This window comes from Nematostella vectensis, chromosome 5 (genome assembly GCF_932526225.1).
Source record: "Nematostella vectensis chromosome 5, jaNemVect1.1, whole genome shotgun sequence".
NCBI lineage: Eukaryota > Metazoa > Cnidaria > Anthozoa > Actiniaria > Edwardsiidae > Nematostella > Nematostella vectensis.
Genome location: NC_064038.1, coordinates 11,557,324 through 11,573,051, shown reverse-complemented (window position 1 = coordinate 11,573,051; position 15,728 = coordinate 11,557,324). Strand labels below are relative to the sequence as shown.

Sequence of the window (15,728 nt, the reverse complement as noted above, 5' to 3'; positions counted from 1 at the left end):
GGAACAAAGGGATGGGAAATACTTGTAAGAGATCTGGGTTGTCAGTGTCTGACGGCAATAAAGCCATCTTTCAATTTGTTTTATGATGAAAGTAAAAAAAAAAGCCTTAAATGCAGTAATTTGGTAAGAAAAATTGGAAAAGGTGAAGACGGTCGCAAAAAATAAAAGAGACTTGCCTGCCGAACTCCAAATGTTGAGCTTGTTTTCCATGGCGCCCGCCAACAGCTTCCCATTAGCCTGAAAGAAAACGAGCTTGAATTAAAACACTACATAAACACAGACATACACTCGCCACATATACATAACAAAATATAACAGAACCATCCACGATTCCTCCCCCCCCCCCCTTCCCCCTCCTGGGACACTACTCACATTGAAGCATATACAGGTAACCTGCTGCATATGCAAAAATACAATCAACAATTCCCCCTTCCTCCCCCTCTTGGGAGACTACTCACATTGAAGCAGATACAGGTAACCTGCCGTGACTCTGGCGTGATGCTTCTCTTGGGCTCGTCTCGTGAGCTGACGAAATGGTAGGACTCCTGGAGGATGTTATGCGACTTGGCTGCCATGTTCCACACGTTTACGACTCCTTCAGATCCACTACGACAAAACACGTGGCCGGAAGGATTAAAATGAGGTGTACCTATATCAACCGTGGACGTTTTGGAGACATTTTGGACGTTTTGGGGAGATTGGCTGCTTAATAGACACAAGGGACGAAGGGCTGATAACTGGAAAGAGGGGCAGTTATGGGCAGCACATGACACTGTTATACCCAGGGCATAATTCAAAATAAGACTACAGGGTGTGTGGGGGGGAGGGGAGGGTGTGTGTGTGGGGGGGGGACGGGAGGGTGTGTGGGGGGGAGGGGAGGGTTGGAGTTAGGCAGTAGTAGGCTATGCATGACCTAGAAGGTTATACCCACGGCGTATTGAATGTTAAGACTACCCCTAAAAGATGACTGGCGGTAAATGGCGTGTATGGTTATGCCCACCTGGTTGCTAGGTAACTCCTTACAGGATTCCATACACACTCTGTCACATGACCTGCATGAGACTCGAGTTTGGTCTTTGGGCACGGCGAGATATCACCTGGAACAAACAATTATTTAATCAGAATAACGTTGGGGTTATGAAAAGACCTTAATTTACAACATTAAAAATAGGTAAAGCCATCGAAACAATTTAGAAATTCGACCAGGGCCTTGCTAGCATTGGAGAAGAGGGGTGAGGGGGGGGTGGGTGGATGGATGGACAGCTACCCTTTTGGTAGAGTAGCCATTGAAATCACATCAGGAGAGAGAAAGAAATACTCAAAATTACGTAGACAGAGAGTAGAGGACATTGAATTGCAACTTTGGCAGAATGAAGTTTTGGACGATCAAAGACAGCAAACCATGCAACGCAATAAACTTAGAACATATCGCGACCAGAAGGATGACTATGAACTACAGGGCTATCTTGAGATCCCAAACCAAAACCACCGAAGGTGCCTCACCAAACTGCACATTAGCAACCATGACCTCGAAATAGAAAAGAGGAGGTATAACAGACCTTATAAACAAGCTCATGAACGGGCATGTCAATTCTGTCCGGACACATTAGAGGACGAGTTCTACTTTGTGGTGCATTGCAGAAAATGTTTAGAACACACTTTTTCGAAAAACTTACTAGATCCTGGGGATTTGATTTTGCCAAGAAATCGGAAAGGCAGATTTTCTCTCTAATATTTAACCCTCCAAAGAAAATAGCAAAGGAGGCGGCAAAGTATGTTTTCTTATGCTTCCAATTAAGAAACGAAAAATAGAAGGGGAATGTTGCTGGAGTCTATGACTTTATAATTCACTTTCAGCCAAACTAAATCTGTATACGGTGAGGTAAAAAAATTGTATTGAATTGTATTCTAGCAATTAACAAAATAAAAAATAGCTTCTGCCCCTAAAACAAATAAGAAATATCTGAAGCTTGCTCCCCTGAACAAACTTTTCTAACTACGTCCTCGTCGACGCCAACCTTCAAAGCATAGAACAGGCTTAGTGATTCTAAGTTGATACTTGTAGGTGATTGGCTGAAGTCTCAGAGTATGTGAAATTTTCCCCCCGTTTCATGGTCTATCTAAGACTGGCCTAAAATGCAGACTGTCAAATTTTTCCCCCGTTTCATGGTCTATCTAAGACTAGCCTAAAATGCAGACTGTCAAATTTTTTCCCCCGTTTCATGGTCTATCTAAGACTGGCCTAAAATGCAGACTGTCAAAATTTTCCCCCGTTTCATGGTCTATTTGAAACTGGCCTAAAATGCAGACTGTCAAATTTTTTCCCCCGTTTCATGGTCTATCTAACTTTTTATTCATATCTTTGTATAAATGGAACTGTAACATTCTAGGATACCAGTGGTTTCGAGGTCGCCGTAGCGAGGCGTTAGATTAGTCAAAGTTTATGCTGATTTTTTCCCGTTAATACGTTAAAAAAAAACGCAAGGAAATGCATTATTGAGGTACTAGCCTCATTTCCATGCTGGACGCTTCACTGTCTTCAGAAACCCCCCATTAACTCGGCAACTATGCCACAATTTGACAGTACGAACTACCTGGCGTTGATCAGCAAGACTTATTCTATCAGAATCAACCTTCGAACCTTTTCTATCTCTTGGGTTAAACTAAACTGGCTGGCTGCTCGACTTTTCCGTACTAACGTTAAACATGTAACACTCTTTTGGGCATCGTTTCTTTAAACCTGTGCTGTACCAAAGGCTTTGACGCCGGTCAAAATCAACTCAGACCAGTACTAACCGTTTAGATCGGCACACAGGCTACCCGCCAGCTGCTCATTCTGTTTCCGTTTGCTCTTACACGCTAGAGTCCGCACCAGTTCCATGGACGCCCACTTCCGGTGCTGTGTCGGTAACCATGACGATAGACAGCAGGCGGACAGTGCGTTCACCAGGGGGAGGGGGACGGGATCTGTCATGCCTCCGACTCTACCTACAGATGATTTTCCTGAATAATAACAAGAACAAAAATGATATAGCATTTATTGAGTCACATTTGCGACAATGAATCAAACCTTTAGCACAAAGATAGACGCTCTTGAATGATCCAATACAAAAGCTATTCACAGTTTTTATTATTAATTAATTAATTAACAATTAATTATTTAATTAATAGTTTCTTTTCCAATTTGACTGGAACAAACAGAAAGCAATAAATTCAGCTGAAAAGAGAGGAGAGCGCATACCTCCAGTAGCTGCGAGCAGATCAACCAAAGCTTGAGTCACCATGAAGTTTGGCAGACTAAGAGCCTTCACGTCGGATGCGCATGGGTCGCTTTCTGTTGCCACTGCCCTCTGATAAAGCAGGCTCTTCTTAGATGCTAGCTCTCGAGACTTTGGGGCTATGAGCACAGTAAAAATGCCGATTAGTATAAGGGTTGATTTATCAGTTTTTATCCAACGACACTCGTTCATCGCGAGCTCTGATTGGGCAACGGTCCATGTGTTATAGAGGACATACGCACACTTGGCGTCAGCAAGTGCACGCCTCAACCACTAGCGGAGTGTGTGCGCAAACTTACCGATCGCTGAAGTCATCAGGTCATCCACGCACAAATCCAAAAGCAGCCGCGAGGAGGCCTGATCGCTAGTCACCAAGGCGCACACAGCCTTACTTAAGACCTTCAGGAGATCACTGGGCACGAGCCCGGAACATGGACTTCCGCTGCTGCAGATACTAGATATCCGGCCAGCGGCTACAAGTCTCATTAGATCGACCAACGTCTTTGCGTCACTAACGCCGAGGATTTTTAGTCCATGTGGGAGGTAGCCGGGCGGTGCAGAGGTACAGAGAAGACTGAGCATGCTCAGTACAAGCTCTCGGGAAAGAGTGATCTGGGCAGCTACCGTGATGCGCTTAAGGGCGAGGGCTCTGTGGATACAATGGTAACCATCATTTTTACATTAAAAACAAAAATTATAATAAGAATTTTCAGGCTGGAATTAACCATGCTAAGAACATAACAAAACATGGTAAAGCCCTGGTTATTCATCCCTAGCAGTCACAGATTCAAGGATTAAATATTCAGGAAGTCAACCCCGAGCCTGACTTTAGAATAACAAGGTAAAATTTGAAAGATCCTTGATCCTGGCGAATATAATGGAACCTTGATGGCGATAATCTATAATAAACTGTTAAACGATTTCGATTTCGGGTCCCGCCAGCTGCGAATTTAAAAGAATTAATCTCAAATGAATGATTTTATCAATATTGCTACCGTAATTATTCAAATTATCGCCCCAATTATTCTTTCCTTTTGAGGGGCGTTTTTTGGAGAGTGGGCGCTTATAGAGGAGGGGGAGCTTATTTCATTTGGTCAAAGAATACCAGCTTCTGATGAAACAATTTGGAATAACTTTGTTTGCGATTTCCTGAAACAACAGTAAAACTGTTTTGGAATTAATACGGTACATTCATGGGGGTTCCATTGTTCATAAACCGATGACAATATTGTCTTCACAGTCCCTTTTATCAATATCTATATTCGCGGGCGCAGCATCCTCGAGATGTACACCATTCGAGTGGTGTTTCTGTTGATCTGAATCTTCTTTTAGGGTGGCGGTGCGGGCGCTTATTTAAAAAAAAATGGGTCTAGATGAACGCTTATTGGGCCGGACGGGGTGTTTATTTAAAGGAGGGCGCTTATTCCAATCATTACGAAATTTTTCTCGTTATTTTTTCCACTGATTGAGAAATGACCTGTCATGAGTTGACATAATCGCAGAAGCCTGTTCTCCCAGCGTCCGAGTCGAAATCCGGGAACTCTCAGCTGTCGCCTCAGAGCACGTGCTCATGCGGTAGTACGGCGTACTGCTGACCAGGTTTGCGCCGAGAGGGTCGTCCTCCTCAAACTCAACAACTGCAGCCACAGGTTTGCATTCGGTCAGACCAAGCGAGGCGAGAATGTTATCACTGTGAGTTGAGGCGTGGCGTGGGGACGGCTTGTCGTCTGTACCTTCTTCGTCTAAAAAAAGACAGGAGGTTAGCAAACTTTCAAACAGTATTTTACATCCCTTTTCATGATGGGCTTCTACTATCTATACCTCTCTCTAAAAAAATATATCTAAATGTAATTCTTGCAGCCAATGTTTTCTCTTTCTAAACAATATGTTTTTAAGTTAAAATTTCTGTTAAAAAGTCACTCCCATAGCATAGTCTGCATGGGTACATAATGGGACACATAACGTCTTGCCAATGGCAAAGTCTGGTATGGGTATGTTATGCACATGTAACGTCACGCCCATTGTAATAGGACACATAACGTCACGCCAATGGCAAAGTCTGGTATGGGTATGTTATGCACATGTAACGTCACGCCCATTGTAATAGGACACATAACGTCACGCCAATGGCAAAGTCTGGTATGGGTATGTCATGCACATGTAACGTCACGCCCATTGTAATAGGACACATAACGTCACGCCAATGGCAAAGTCTGACATGGTATGTAATGGGACACGTCACGCCACCACCATAGCATACTCTGGTATGGTTATGTAATGGGACGTCACGTTTTGTCACGTCACGTCCATAGCAGACTCTGGTATGGGTCATAACGTAATTTCGAGAAACATTACCCTGAACGCTAGTCCCCTTACCGTCTGGGATAGTGTCACGTGGACCCAGCAGATCTGGCGCTTCCATTAGCAGCTTGGCATCGTTATACGAACTGCCAACAAGGAGAACCACGAGAAATGTCATTTTAGGCTGTACAAATGAAAATCTTCAAACATGAGCGTGCATAACGCAAATTGTTATTGGTCATTCGACGGCGTGGGCGAAGCACCGTATATAATAAAGAATCTAAAAGGTTTAAAGAGATTTAAAGTGCCCGATAACACACCATTAGACAAAGTGAAAAACACGTTTGTACGCGCGCAAAAGTTCAAATTATAAGGTTGTATTGGCTTATTTTTGTTTGATGTTTTGCCTAGAGGTTCCTTACGTAATATAAAAGTTTTGGTACTTTTTAGCAGAAAATCCGTTCTTGGGATATTGAAAATTGTCTGAAAATTGACTCTGAAAATTGTCTGAAATTGCCCAAGAATTACTACATTTACATGATTTGTTGCATCAATCATATCTCAAGAACGGATAGTCTACCAAAGAAAAGAACCACGCATAATATTGTGTGTTCTTATTTCGCCGACCTTGGGTACATTTTTTGACATTTCCAAATAACATGGAACACCGATGATTCTTGTGAAAAAAAAAATGTATAGACTTATATCAAATGAAGTTGCACTCACTTGAGAATCCTTACAAGACACGGATTCACGTAAGGGTTTATGGGTAACGAATAAAAGGAGGAATCCTGGTCTCCGAAAGCCATGTGGATGTTCACAGGCAAATAAATAAGAATGCTACAACTTTGCAATAAAACTTTTGTATTTTCGCTTATTGTTTCTTTATTAAAGACCCCTGATGCACCGAGTGCTACAGCAAATGGACTTCGACTGCCATTTTTTTTAATATGTGCATGATGTATATGTAAGGTTTTAGTATTCGCGATGTAAGAAAAAAACGCGAAAAAAATCACTCACATGTTGGCCCCCTTGATGGCCGCGAGGGTCCTTAATTCCTCCGCCTTCGCCAAATAGCGGTCTCTGCACTCCGGGCACATCAAGTAATACGGTAACCCTGTGCCGCAGATCCCGCCAAACCAGCCGTCCGTGTACACGCCATCGCTGCGGTAACCATGGCGACTGCAGTTGCCACCACACCCTGGGTGGTGCGTGCGCATGTGCTTGTTGAATTGAGGCACGGTTACCTGGCAGATGTCGCACGTCAGGTGGTTTTCTTGTTCGGCTGACTGGCCCGAGAGCTGTGGAAAAGAGACAGGGAATATTGCAATAGTGAAAAATTGCTTAAATCTACTTTAAATGTGGTATATTTACAGTAACGCCGGTACAAGGTGAAGTATTCTGTAACATGCGGTTCAACGGCAAGGGAATTATAAGGAATCCAGCTAGCATCTTTCATTTATATATACACACATTCATTTAAATCGACACAATTTTAAAAATGAGCTGAAATTACTTCTATAAGGTTACTTCTAAATTGTTGATGAATGAGCAAGTCTTTAAAGATCTAGCTGTTGGAAATCGTCGGTGAATCGTTCGCAGAATGTTTAAAACTGCAGTAAACCGGCTATAATATGGGACCAACTTATGGAAGCACTTTACCTCGGGGAAGAAAAGCCCGAGTAACTCCCTGTCTGAGCCGGGCTCGAAGTCGCTATCTTCCAGATCCATGTCCGCTTCCTCGAAATTGTCTGGGCGATCCAGCATGTCGCTTGAACTTTGCGTGGGGATCACATCTAAACAAGGAAGGCAATCAAGTAGGTGACATAGATCTATACAAGTGATACATGTCTTAATACATTAAATTTTAAGAATGTAGACCAACCACTCCTTGTAACAGTTTACTTACAAGGCAGCCTTTAAATTACCATCCACGATTGAAGCCTGGTACTTTATTCACAATATTTGATTATAAGTTACTCGATACTTGCCGATGTTAATTAGCCGATGGAAATGTATGCTTTAAACTGGCGGTGCCATTGGCCTTCCTTTTGTAATTGACTCATTATTAATATTATGTTTTTTAAGGGGGGGGGGGGCGGTCAAGAAATTTGATAACACCACAATGAAAATAAAACAACAACTTCTTGTGTGCTACGTTCGACCGTGAGCGCACTATTTATTGATAAAAAGGTTGTATTATGTATATCCATAAAAACCCACTCGATCGCAGCTAGTTTGACCGAACGATCGCACAGTACCAAAGTGGTTTCCATAAGAACCTACTCGATCGCAGCTAGTTTGACCGAACGATCGCACAGTCGCAAAGTGGTTTCCATAAGATCCTACTCGATCGCAGCTAGTTTAACCGAACGATCGCACAGTCGCAAAGTGGTTTCCATAAGAACCTACTCGATTGCAGCTAGTTTAACCGAACGATCGCACAGTCGCAAAGTGGTTTCTATAAGAACCTACTCGATCGCAGCTAGTTTGACCGAACGATTCGCAGTCGCAAAGTGGTTTCCATAAGAACCTACTCGATCGCAGCTAGTTTAACCGAACGATCGCGCAAAGTGGTTTCCATAAGATCCTACTCGATCGCAGCTAGTTTAACCGAACGATCACACAGTCGCAAAGTGGTTTCCATAAGATCCTACTCGATCGCAGCTAGTTTAACCGAACGATCTGCAATGTCGCAAAGTGGTTTCCATAAGATCCTACTCGATCGCAGCTAGTTTGACCGAACGATCGCACAGTCGCAAAGTGCTTTCCATATAACCCTTTACGAGCGCTTGCGACCGTATGTGATCGATGCTCTTTAGCATTCTTTGACGTGAACGATTCCCTTACCTTCAAGTGGATGTGAGAGTTGCTGTGGGGAAGGCTCAGAAAAATACATCGCTGGCGCTGGCTCAGGCTCCGAGTCTGATCTACAAATCTCTTCAGACGGCCCACACGTCAGCTCGCCCTTAAGAACAAGAACAATGGCAAAAGGTTAAAGAATGGCGATCAAGCACTCCTTTGTTTTTGTTTTTCATCGCAAGGAATCTTCAAAATAACAATCTTCGCATGAAGTCTGATATGTTTTTGACGATATTTAAATGAAAATTTCTTGGTTACTCGCTTGAATTAGCCGATGGAAATGGATTCTTTGTGTGACTCGCAATTGAGCAGGAGCATAAAATGGCGGCGTGATTGCCCCTCTTTAACTAGAATAACTAGAATAACAGCCCGAGTTTATCTTCCAACATAATCATATCACCGCATCTACCACATGAGAGAAAAACATACAGCCTTCTCAGCGGGAACAATCTGAGGGATAATTAGAACATAACAGCCATCAACACTTAACATCGCAAACCACCTAGGGTTAAACAAGAACAACACCACGAGAAGCACCATAGTTTTGAATAAGCGTCGAAAAGCGAACCCTCTCCAATATTACGAAAAATATGCGCCCCTCTCCAATATCACAAGAAATATGCGCCCAGTCTCCAAAATAACGATAAATAACACGAAACGTGCACTACCAATTTTTGGGTTTTCAGGGGTGCTGGTGTCCGTTTCGTATAGACTGAAATTTTCACCATTTCAACATTATAATGGCACGCCCTTAGCTTTAAGGATTGCCCCCCTCCCCTTGCTACCTTGCCCTTAGACAACACAATAATGTACCATTATTTAAAAAAGAACTCACCCCATCGTCCGAGACGGTATGCTCAAGTAGCCACGTGACCATGACGTTGATCATCCGCGTGTCGGCGCCTGGTCGCGTCCCGGTCGCTTGCATGGCATGCAACACGTGACGCCGTGAGAATCCCATCTCCAGCAACGGCACCGTGAAATCAGGCAAGCTCGACGAGTCTTGCTGGGTCTCGGGAGTGGACGAGACCTCAGCGTTGGTCTGAGGAGGAGAAGGGGTTTCTGTGGGAGGCTGAGATGAAGAAGAGACGGCTTCAGGTGGAGTATCTATCACTTGGGGCGAGGCAGTGCTGACAGACGGCAGCGGGGTGTTGGCGGTCGATGGGGTAGCAGCAGCGCCTGTAAAATTCAGGGAAACACGAACCTCGAATCAGACAAGGCGTCGACACAGGTCTTAAGTATACTGAAATAAAAGTATGGGCAGATACAATAAGACCCCGTCCCCACGTATCCGTTTTCGTTTGGAAACGCAACCTTTTTGTTACGGATGCGGGTATCGTCCACACGGAAGCGCGAAAACGATGATCGAAAACGGAACGATTTGAAAACGATCTCTAGAGTGGAACAATTTGAAAACGATACCCCTCGGTGACGTGGAGAGGGAAACGGAATCTTTCGAAAACGATTGCGTGATAACTCAGGTCCAGTCCACTTGGCGCGCGAGTACGCATGCGCTGTAGAGCTTGTTATCGTTTTCGTATCGTTTTTGCGTTTTCGTGGGGACGGGTCGTATCAAAATGAAAACGCTTCGTGTGGACGCAGATCTTTTTGAAAATGGAACAAAAAGGTTGCGTTTTTAAACGAAAACGGATACGGGGGGACAGGGTCGAAGGCTTTCTTGAGGACCCTTGCCAAGCAGGAGCATCGCGCAAGGATGACAGCTTTACCCTATGGCTTCCGTCATTCCAAATCCCTGAACCGTTTCATTGGCCAGCACTGAAATGTTTTCCAACAAGACCATATCTCCGCAAGACGGTGACCAATGAAAACACCCCCAAAGCATTTGGCGTGCAAGAAATTTGTTACCGATGCAGGAATTTTTTTTGTCCACCAATTGGTGCAGGATATTTAAAAAAAAAACTCCCCCTCCCCCCCCCCCCCTCAAAAGTCAAATTGTCGGCCCCTTACCCATGCGCACTGTACCTTGCATCGCAGAGCCAACGACAAGGTTGACAACATCAGCAGCAGCAGCCGGATTCTGAGACACGGCGTCCAGCTCGCAACTCGTGGCGCTGCCCAAAGTAAACCGAGGAGTTGTCGAGATCTCCGAGTTTGATCGGCTACTCTCCGGCAAAGGGTCGCCAACGGGAATGGAGTCGTCGAGGCTGCTTCGCCCAGAGGTCGGTTCAGGAAGTTCTTTCAGCTCATCCTGGAAGTCTTCTATCAAACACAAATCAAATAGCATTGAATGAAACCGATGGAATAAAAACAAATTATTAAACTGATGGCTTGAATCTAAGGAGGGTTAGAAATAAAAGGCGTTGTAAACGTTTTTCAAATTTCATGCCGATATTTTGCTGATTAGGCCACAATGTTTTAGTTATCGTCGTTGCTTTCTATTGCTTAACTTCCCTGTTGTGTACGTTTCAGTTTCAGTCTATTGTTTTGTCACTTAATACATTTTTTAAAATAAAGATAATAATATAATAATTTACATAGTGTGACAAGGAGGACCGTAAGAAACCGCAAGGCTTATACGAGACGGACCTCCTAAATCTTAACAGAAAATACATATTTAATAGTTCGGACAGTCAGATTAATTATATAAATATTTGTTAGGAGAGCTTTCATATTTTTTTTCATACTTATATAAAAAACACACACACACAAACACAAATCGAGAAACAAAAAAAAAATTAAGAGTTAATAAGAGAAGTCTTTAACTTATTACAAAAAGAGTTAAGCGTTTTGGCAGACTGAATATCAGACAATGAATTGAAATATTTAGGTCCCTGATGTCTTAACGCAAACTTATGTATATTTGTTTTAAACTTTGAAATATGGAGCAAGTTAGAGCTTCTCGTGTAATAATCGTGAATTTGAGAGTTCAATTGAAATATCCTGTTAAATGTTTGGGGAAGTAACCTATTTTTAAATTGATACATTAACTTACCTATTTGAAATAAAAATAAATAATTGAATTTCAATATGTTTAGATTCCTATATATCGGATCAGTGTGTGCATCATAGGATGATCCAACAATTATACGTATTGCTCGTTTTTGGAGCATGAGAATACGATTTAAATTAGATGGACAAGTGGATCCCCAAACACTAACACAGTATTGCAAGTATGGATATAACAAAGAATAATACAACGTCAATAGTGATTGCTTTGAAAGGCAAAAACTTGCTTTATACATAATTCCTACAGCTTTTGAAACCTTACGCGAGTGTTCGTCAAGAATAACACCTAAAAATACTGTTTCTTTGACTCGCTTTATATTCTGATCACCTAAGGTGACCTTTATATCAAGGTTTTGCCTTTTTTGCCGTGGCCTAAAGATAATATAGTTTGATTTTTTTATATTTATAGATAACTTGTTTGCACAAAACCAATCTGTTAATTTGGTAAGTTCATTATTGATTGTGAGACATAATGAGTCTAAGTTTTTATGGGAGAAAAATATACTTGTATCATCAGCAAATAAAAGTATGTCTAAGACGGTTGAAACGCTACATATATCATTGATATAAATCAGAAAGAGAAGCGGCCCGAGCACGCTGCCTTGTGGGACACCGCACTTCACTAATTTACGAAAGGAAGAAACGCCATTAAAATTTACAAACTGCTCTCTATCTGAAAGATAACTTTCAAACCATTTGAGAGGAGTTCCACGTATTCCATAGTTATGCAATTTCGCTAGTAAAATGCCATGATTGACCGTGTCAAACGCCTTTGACAGATCAATAAAAACGCCTAGAGTATATTTTTATAATCAATAGCACTAGATAGAGTATCGTATAAATGAAGGAGTGCAAGAGCTGTCGAATGGTAATTTCTAAAACCATATTGGTTATTTGATGGAATATCATATTTAATCAGGAAATTATATAACCGTTTATACACAACTTTCTCGAAAGTGATCGTCTTGTGAACAAAGAATGATCTAGTAATACTTTCTCATTTTCGTGAACGAGGAGTGATCAACTAGCACTTGCCTTCCTTGGGTATCAACCCTTCCTTCGTTATTGCGCACGTGTTCCTCTCGTAAACGAGGAATGATATAGTAACACTAACCTTTCTTGTTGTGCACGTGATCGTCTCGAGAGCAAAGAGTGATCTAGCAACCCTTCCTTCGTTATTGCGCACGTGTTCCTCTCGTAAACGAGGAATGATATAGTAACACTAACCTTTCTTGTTGTGCACGTGATCGTCTCGAGAGCAAAGAGTGATCTAGCAACCCTTCCTTCGTTATTGCGCACGTGTTCCTCTCGTAAACGAGGAATGATATAGTAACACTAACCTTTCTTGTGCACGTGATCGTCTCGAGAGCAAAGAGTGATCTAGCAACCCTTCCTTCATTATTGCGCACGTGTTCCTCTCGTAAACGACGAATGATATAGTAACACTAACCTTTCTTGTTGTGCACGTGATCGTCTCGAGAGCAAAGAGTGATCTAGCAACCCTTCCTTCGTTATTGCGCACGTGTTCCTCTTGTAAACGAGGAATGATATAGTAACACTAACCTTTCTTGTTGTGCACGTGATCGTCTCGAGAGCAAAGAGTGATCTAGCAACCCTTCCTTCGTTATTGCGCACGTGTTCCTCTCGTAAACGAGGAATGATATAGTAACACTAACCTTTCTTGTTGTGCACGTGATCGTCTCGAGAGCAAAGAGTGATCTAGCAACCCTTCCTTCGTTATTGCGCACGTGTTCCTCTCGTAAACGACGAATGATATAGTAACACTAACCTTTCTTGTTGTGCACGTGATCGTCTCATGAGCAAAGAGTGATCTAGCAACCCTTCCTTCGTTATTGCGCACGTGTTCCTCTCGTAAACGAGGAATGATATAGTAACACTAGCCTTTCTTGTTGTGCACGTGATCGTCTCATGAGCAAAGAGTGATCTAGCAACCCTTCCTTCGTTATTGCGCACGTGTTCCTCTCGTAAACGAGGAATGATATAGTAACACTAGCCTTTCTTGTTGTGCACGTGATCGTCTCATGAGCAAAGAGTGATCTAGCAACCCTTCCTTCGTTATTGCGCACGTGTTCCTCTCGTAAACGAGGAATGATATAGTAACACTAACCTTTCTTGTTGTGCACGTGATCGTCTCGAGAGCAAAGAGGGATCTAGTTAACCTTCCTTTTTTATTGCGCACGTGTTCCTCTCGTGAACGTCGAATGATCTAGTAACACTAACCTTTCTTGTTGTGCACGTGATCGTCTCATGAGCAAAGAGTGATCTAGCAACCCTTCCTTCGTTATTGCGCACGTGTTCCTCTCGAAAACGAGGAATGATATAGTAACACTAGCCTTTCTTGTTGTGCACGTGATCGTCTCGAGAGCAAAGAGGGATCTAGTTAACCTTCCTTCGTTATTGCGCACGTGTTCCTCTCGTAAACGAGGAATGATATAGTAACACTAACCTTTCTTGTTGTGCACGTGATCGTCTCGAGGGCAAAGAGGGATCTAGTTAACCTTCCTTTTTTATTGCGCACGTGTTCCTCTCGTAAACGTCGAATGATCTAGTAAAACTAACCTTTCTTGTTGTGCACGTGATCGTCTCGAGAGCAAAGAGTGATCTAGTTAACCTTCCTTTTTTATTGCGCACGTGTTCCTCTCGTGAACGAGGAATGATATAGTAACACTAGCCTTTCTTGTGCACGTGATCGTCTCGAGGGCAAAGAGGGATCTAGTTAACCTTCCTTTTTTATTGCGCACGTGTTCCTCTCGTGAACGAGGAATGATATAGTAACACTAGCCTTTCTTGTTGTGCACGTGATCGTCTCGAGGGCAAAGAGGGATCTAGTTAACCTTCCTTTTTTATTGCGCACGTGTTCCTCTCGTAAACGTCGAATGATCTAGTAAAACTAACCTTTCTTGTTGTGCACGTGATCGTCTCGAGAGCAAAGAGGGATCTAGTTAACCTTCCTTTTTTATTGCGCACGTGTTCCTCTCGTGAACGAGGAATGATATAGTAACACTAGCCTTTCTTGTTGTGCACGTGATCGTCTCGAGGGCAAAGAGGGATCTAGTTAACCTTCCTTTTTTATTGCGCACGTGTTCCTCTCGTGAACGAGGAATGATATAGTAACACTAGCCTTTCTTGTGCACGTGATCGTCTCGAGGGCAAAGAGGGATCTAGTTAACCTTCCTTTTTTATTGCGCACGTGTTCCTCTCGTGAACGAGGAATGATATAGTAACACTAGCCTTTCTTGTTGTGCACGTGATCGTCTCGAGGGCAAAGAGGGATCTAGTTAACCTTCCTTTTTTATTGCGCACGTGTTCCTCTCGTGAACGTCGAATGATCTAGTAAAACTAACCTTTCTTGTTGTGCACGTGATCGTCTCGAGAGCAAAGAGGGATCTAGTTAACCTTCCTTTTTTATTGCGCACGTGTTCCTCTCGTAAACGTCGAATGATCTAGTAAAACTAACCTTTCTTGTTGTGCACGTGATCGTCTCGAGAGCAAAGAGGGATCTAGTTAACCTTCCTTTTTTATTGCGCACGTGTTCCTCTCGTAAACGTCGAATGATCTAGTAACACTAACCTTTCTTGTTGTGCACGTGATCGTCTCATGAGCAAAGAGTGATCTAGCAACCCTTCCTTCGTTATTGCGCACGTGTTCCTCTCGAAAACGAGGAATGATATAGTAACACTAGCCTTTCTTGTTGTGCACGTGATCGTCTCGAGAGCAAAGAGGGATCTAGTTAACCTTCCTTCGTTATTGCGCACGTGTTCCTCTCGTAAACGAGGAATGATATAGTAACACTAACCTTTCTTGTTGTGCACGTGATCGTCTCGAGGGCAAAGAGAGATCTAGTTAACCTTCCTTTTTTATTGCGCACGTGTTCCTCTCGTGAACGAGGAATGATATAGTAACACTAGCCTTTCTTGTGCACGTGATCGTCTCGAGGGCAAAGAGGGATCTAGTTAACCTTCCTTTTTTATTGCGCACGTGTTCCTCTCGTGAACGAGGAATGATATAGTAACACTAGCCTTTCTTGTTGTGCACGTGATCGTCTCGAGGGCAAAGAGGGATCTAGTTAACCTTCCTTTTTTATTGCGCACGTGTTCCTCTCGTAAACGTCGAATGATCTAGTAAAACTAACCTTTCTTGTTGTGCACGTGATCGTCTCGAGAGCAAAGAGGGATCTAGTTAACCTTCCTTTTTTATTGCGCACGTGTTCCTCTCGTAAACGTCGAATGATCTAGTAACACTAACCTTTCTTGTTGTGCACGTGATCGTCTCATGAGCAAAGAGTGATCTAGCAACCCT

At 42.9% G+C, this 15,728-nt stretch overlaps 1 protein-coding gene across 5 annotated transcripts in view; it reads right to left on the bottom strand.

Annotated features, from left to right (window-relative positions):
• The window catches only part of LOC5517638 (probable E3 ubiquitin-protein ligase HERC1), an 88,631-nt gene that overhangs the window by 20,891 nt on the left and 52,012 nt on the right, over positions 1-15,728 (bottom strand). For 4 of the 5 annotated variants that reach the window (XM_048727499.1, XM_048727500.1, XM_048727498.1 and 1 more), the window contains exons 38-50: positions 10,410-10,661; positions 9,277-9,620; positions 8,430-8,547; positions 7,242-7,375; positions 6,600-6,880; positions 5,655-5,725; positions 4,756-5,020; positions 3,578-3,927; positions 3,242-3,397; positions 2,797-3,003; positions 1,001-1,097; positions 459-606; positions 177-237 (exon numbers count right to left, since the gene is read on the bottom strand). In XM_048727499.1, the coding sequence (XP_048583456.1) occupies positions 177-237; positions 459-606; positions 1,001-1,097; positions 2,797-3,003; positions 3,242-3,397; positions 3,578-3,927; positions 4,756-5,020; positions 5,655-5,725; positions 6,600-6,880; positions 7,242-7,375; positions 8,430-8,547; positions 9,277-9,620; positions 10,410-10,661 (2,484 nt within the window). The remainder of the gene's footprint in view (positions 1-176; positions 238-458; positions 607-1,000; positions 1,098-2,796; positions 3,004-3,241; positions 3,398-3,577; positions 3,928-4,755; positions 5,021-5,654; positions 5,726-6,599; positions 6,881-7,241; positions 7,376-8,429; positions 8,548-9,276; positions 9,621-10,409; positions 10,662-15,728) is intronic. The other variant, XM_048727502.1, reaches the window with a different exon arrangement.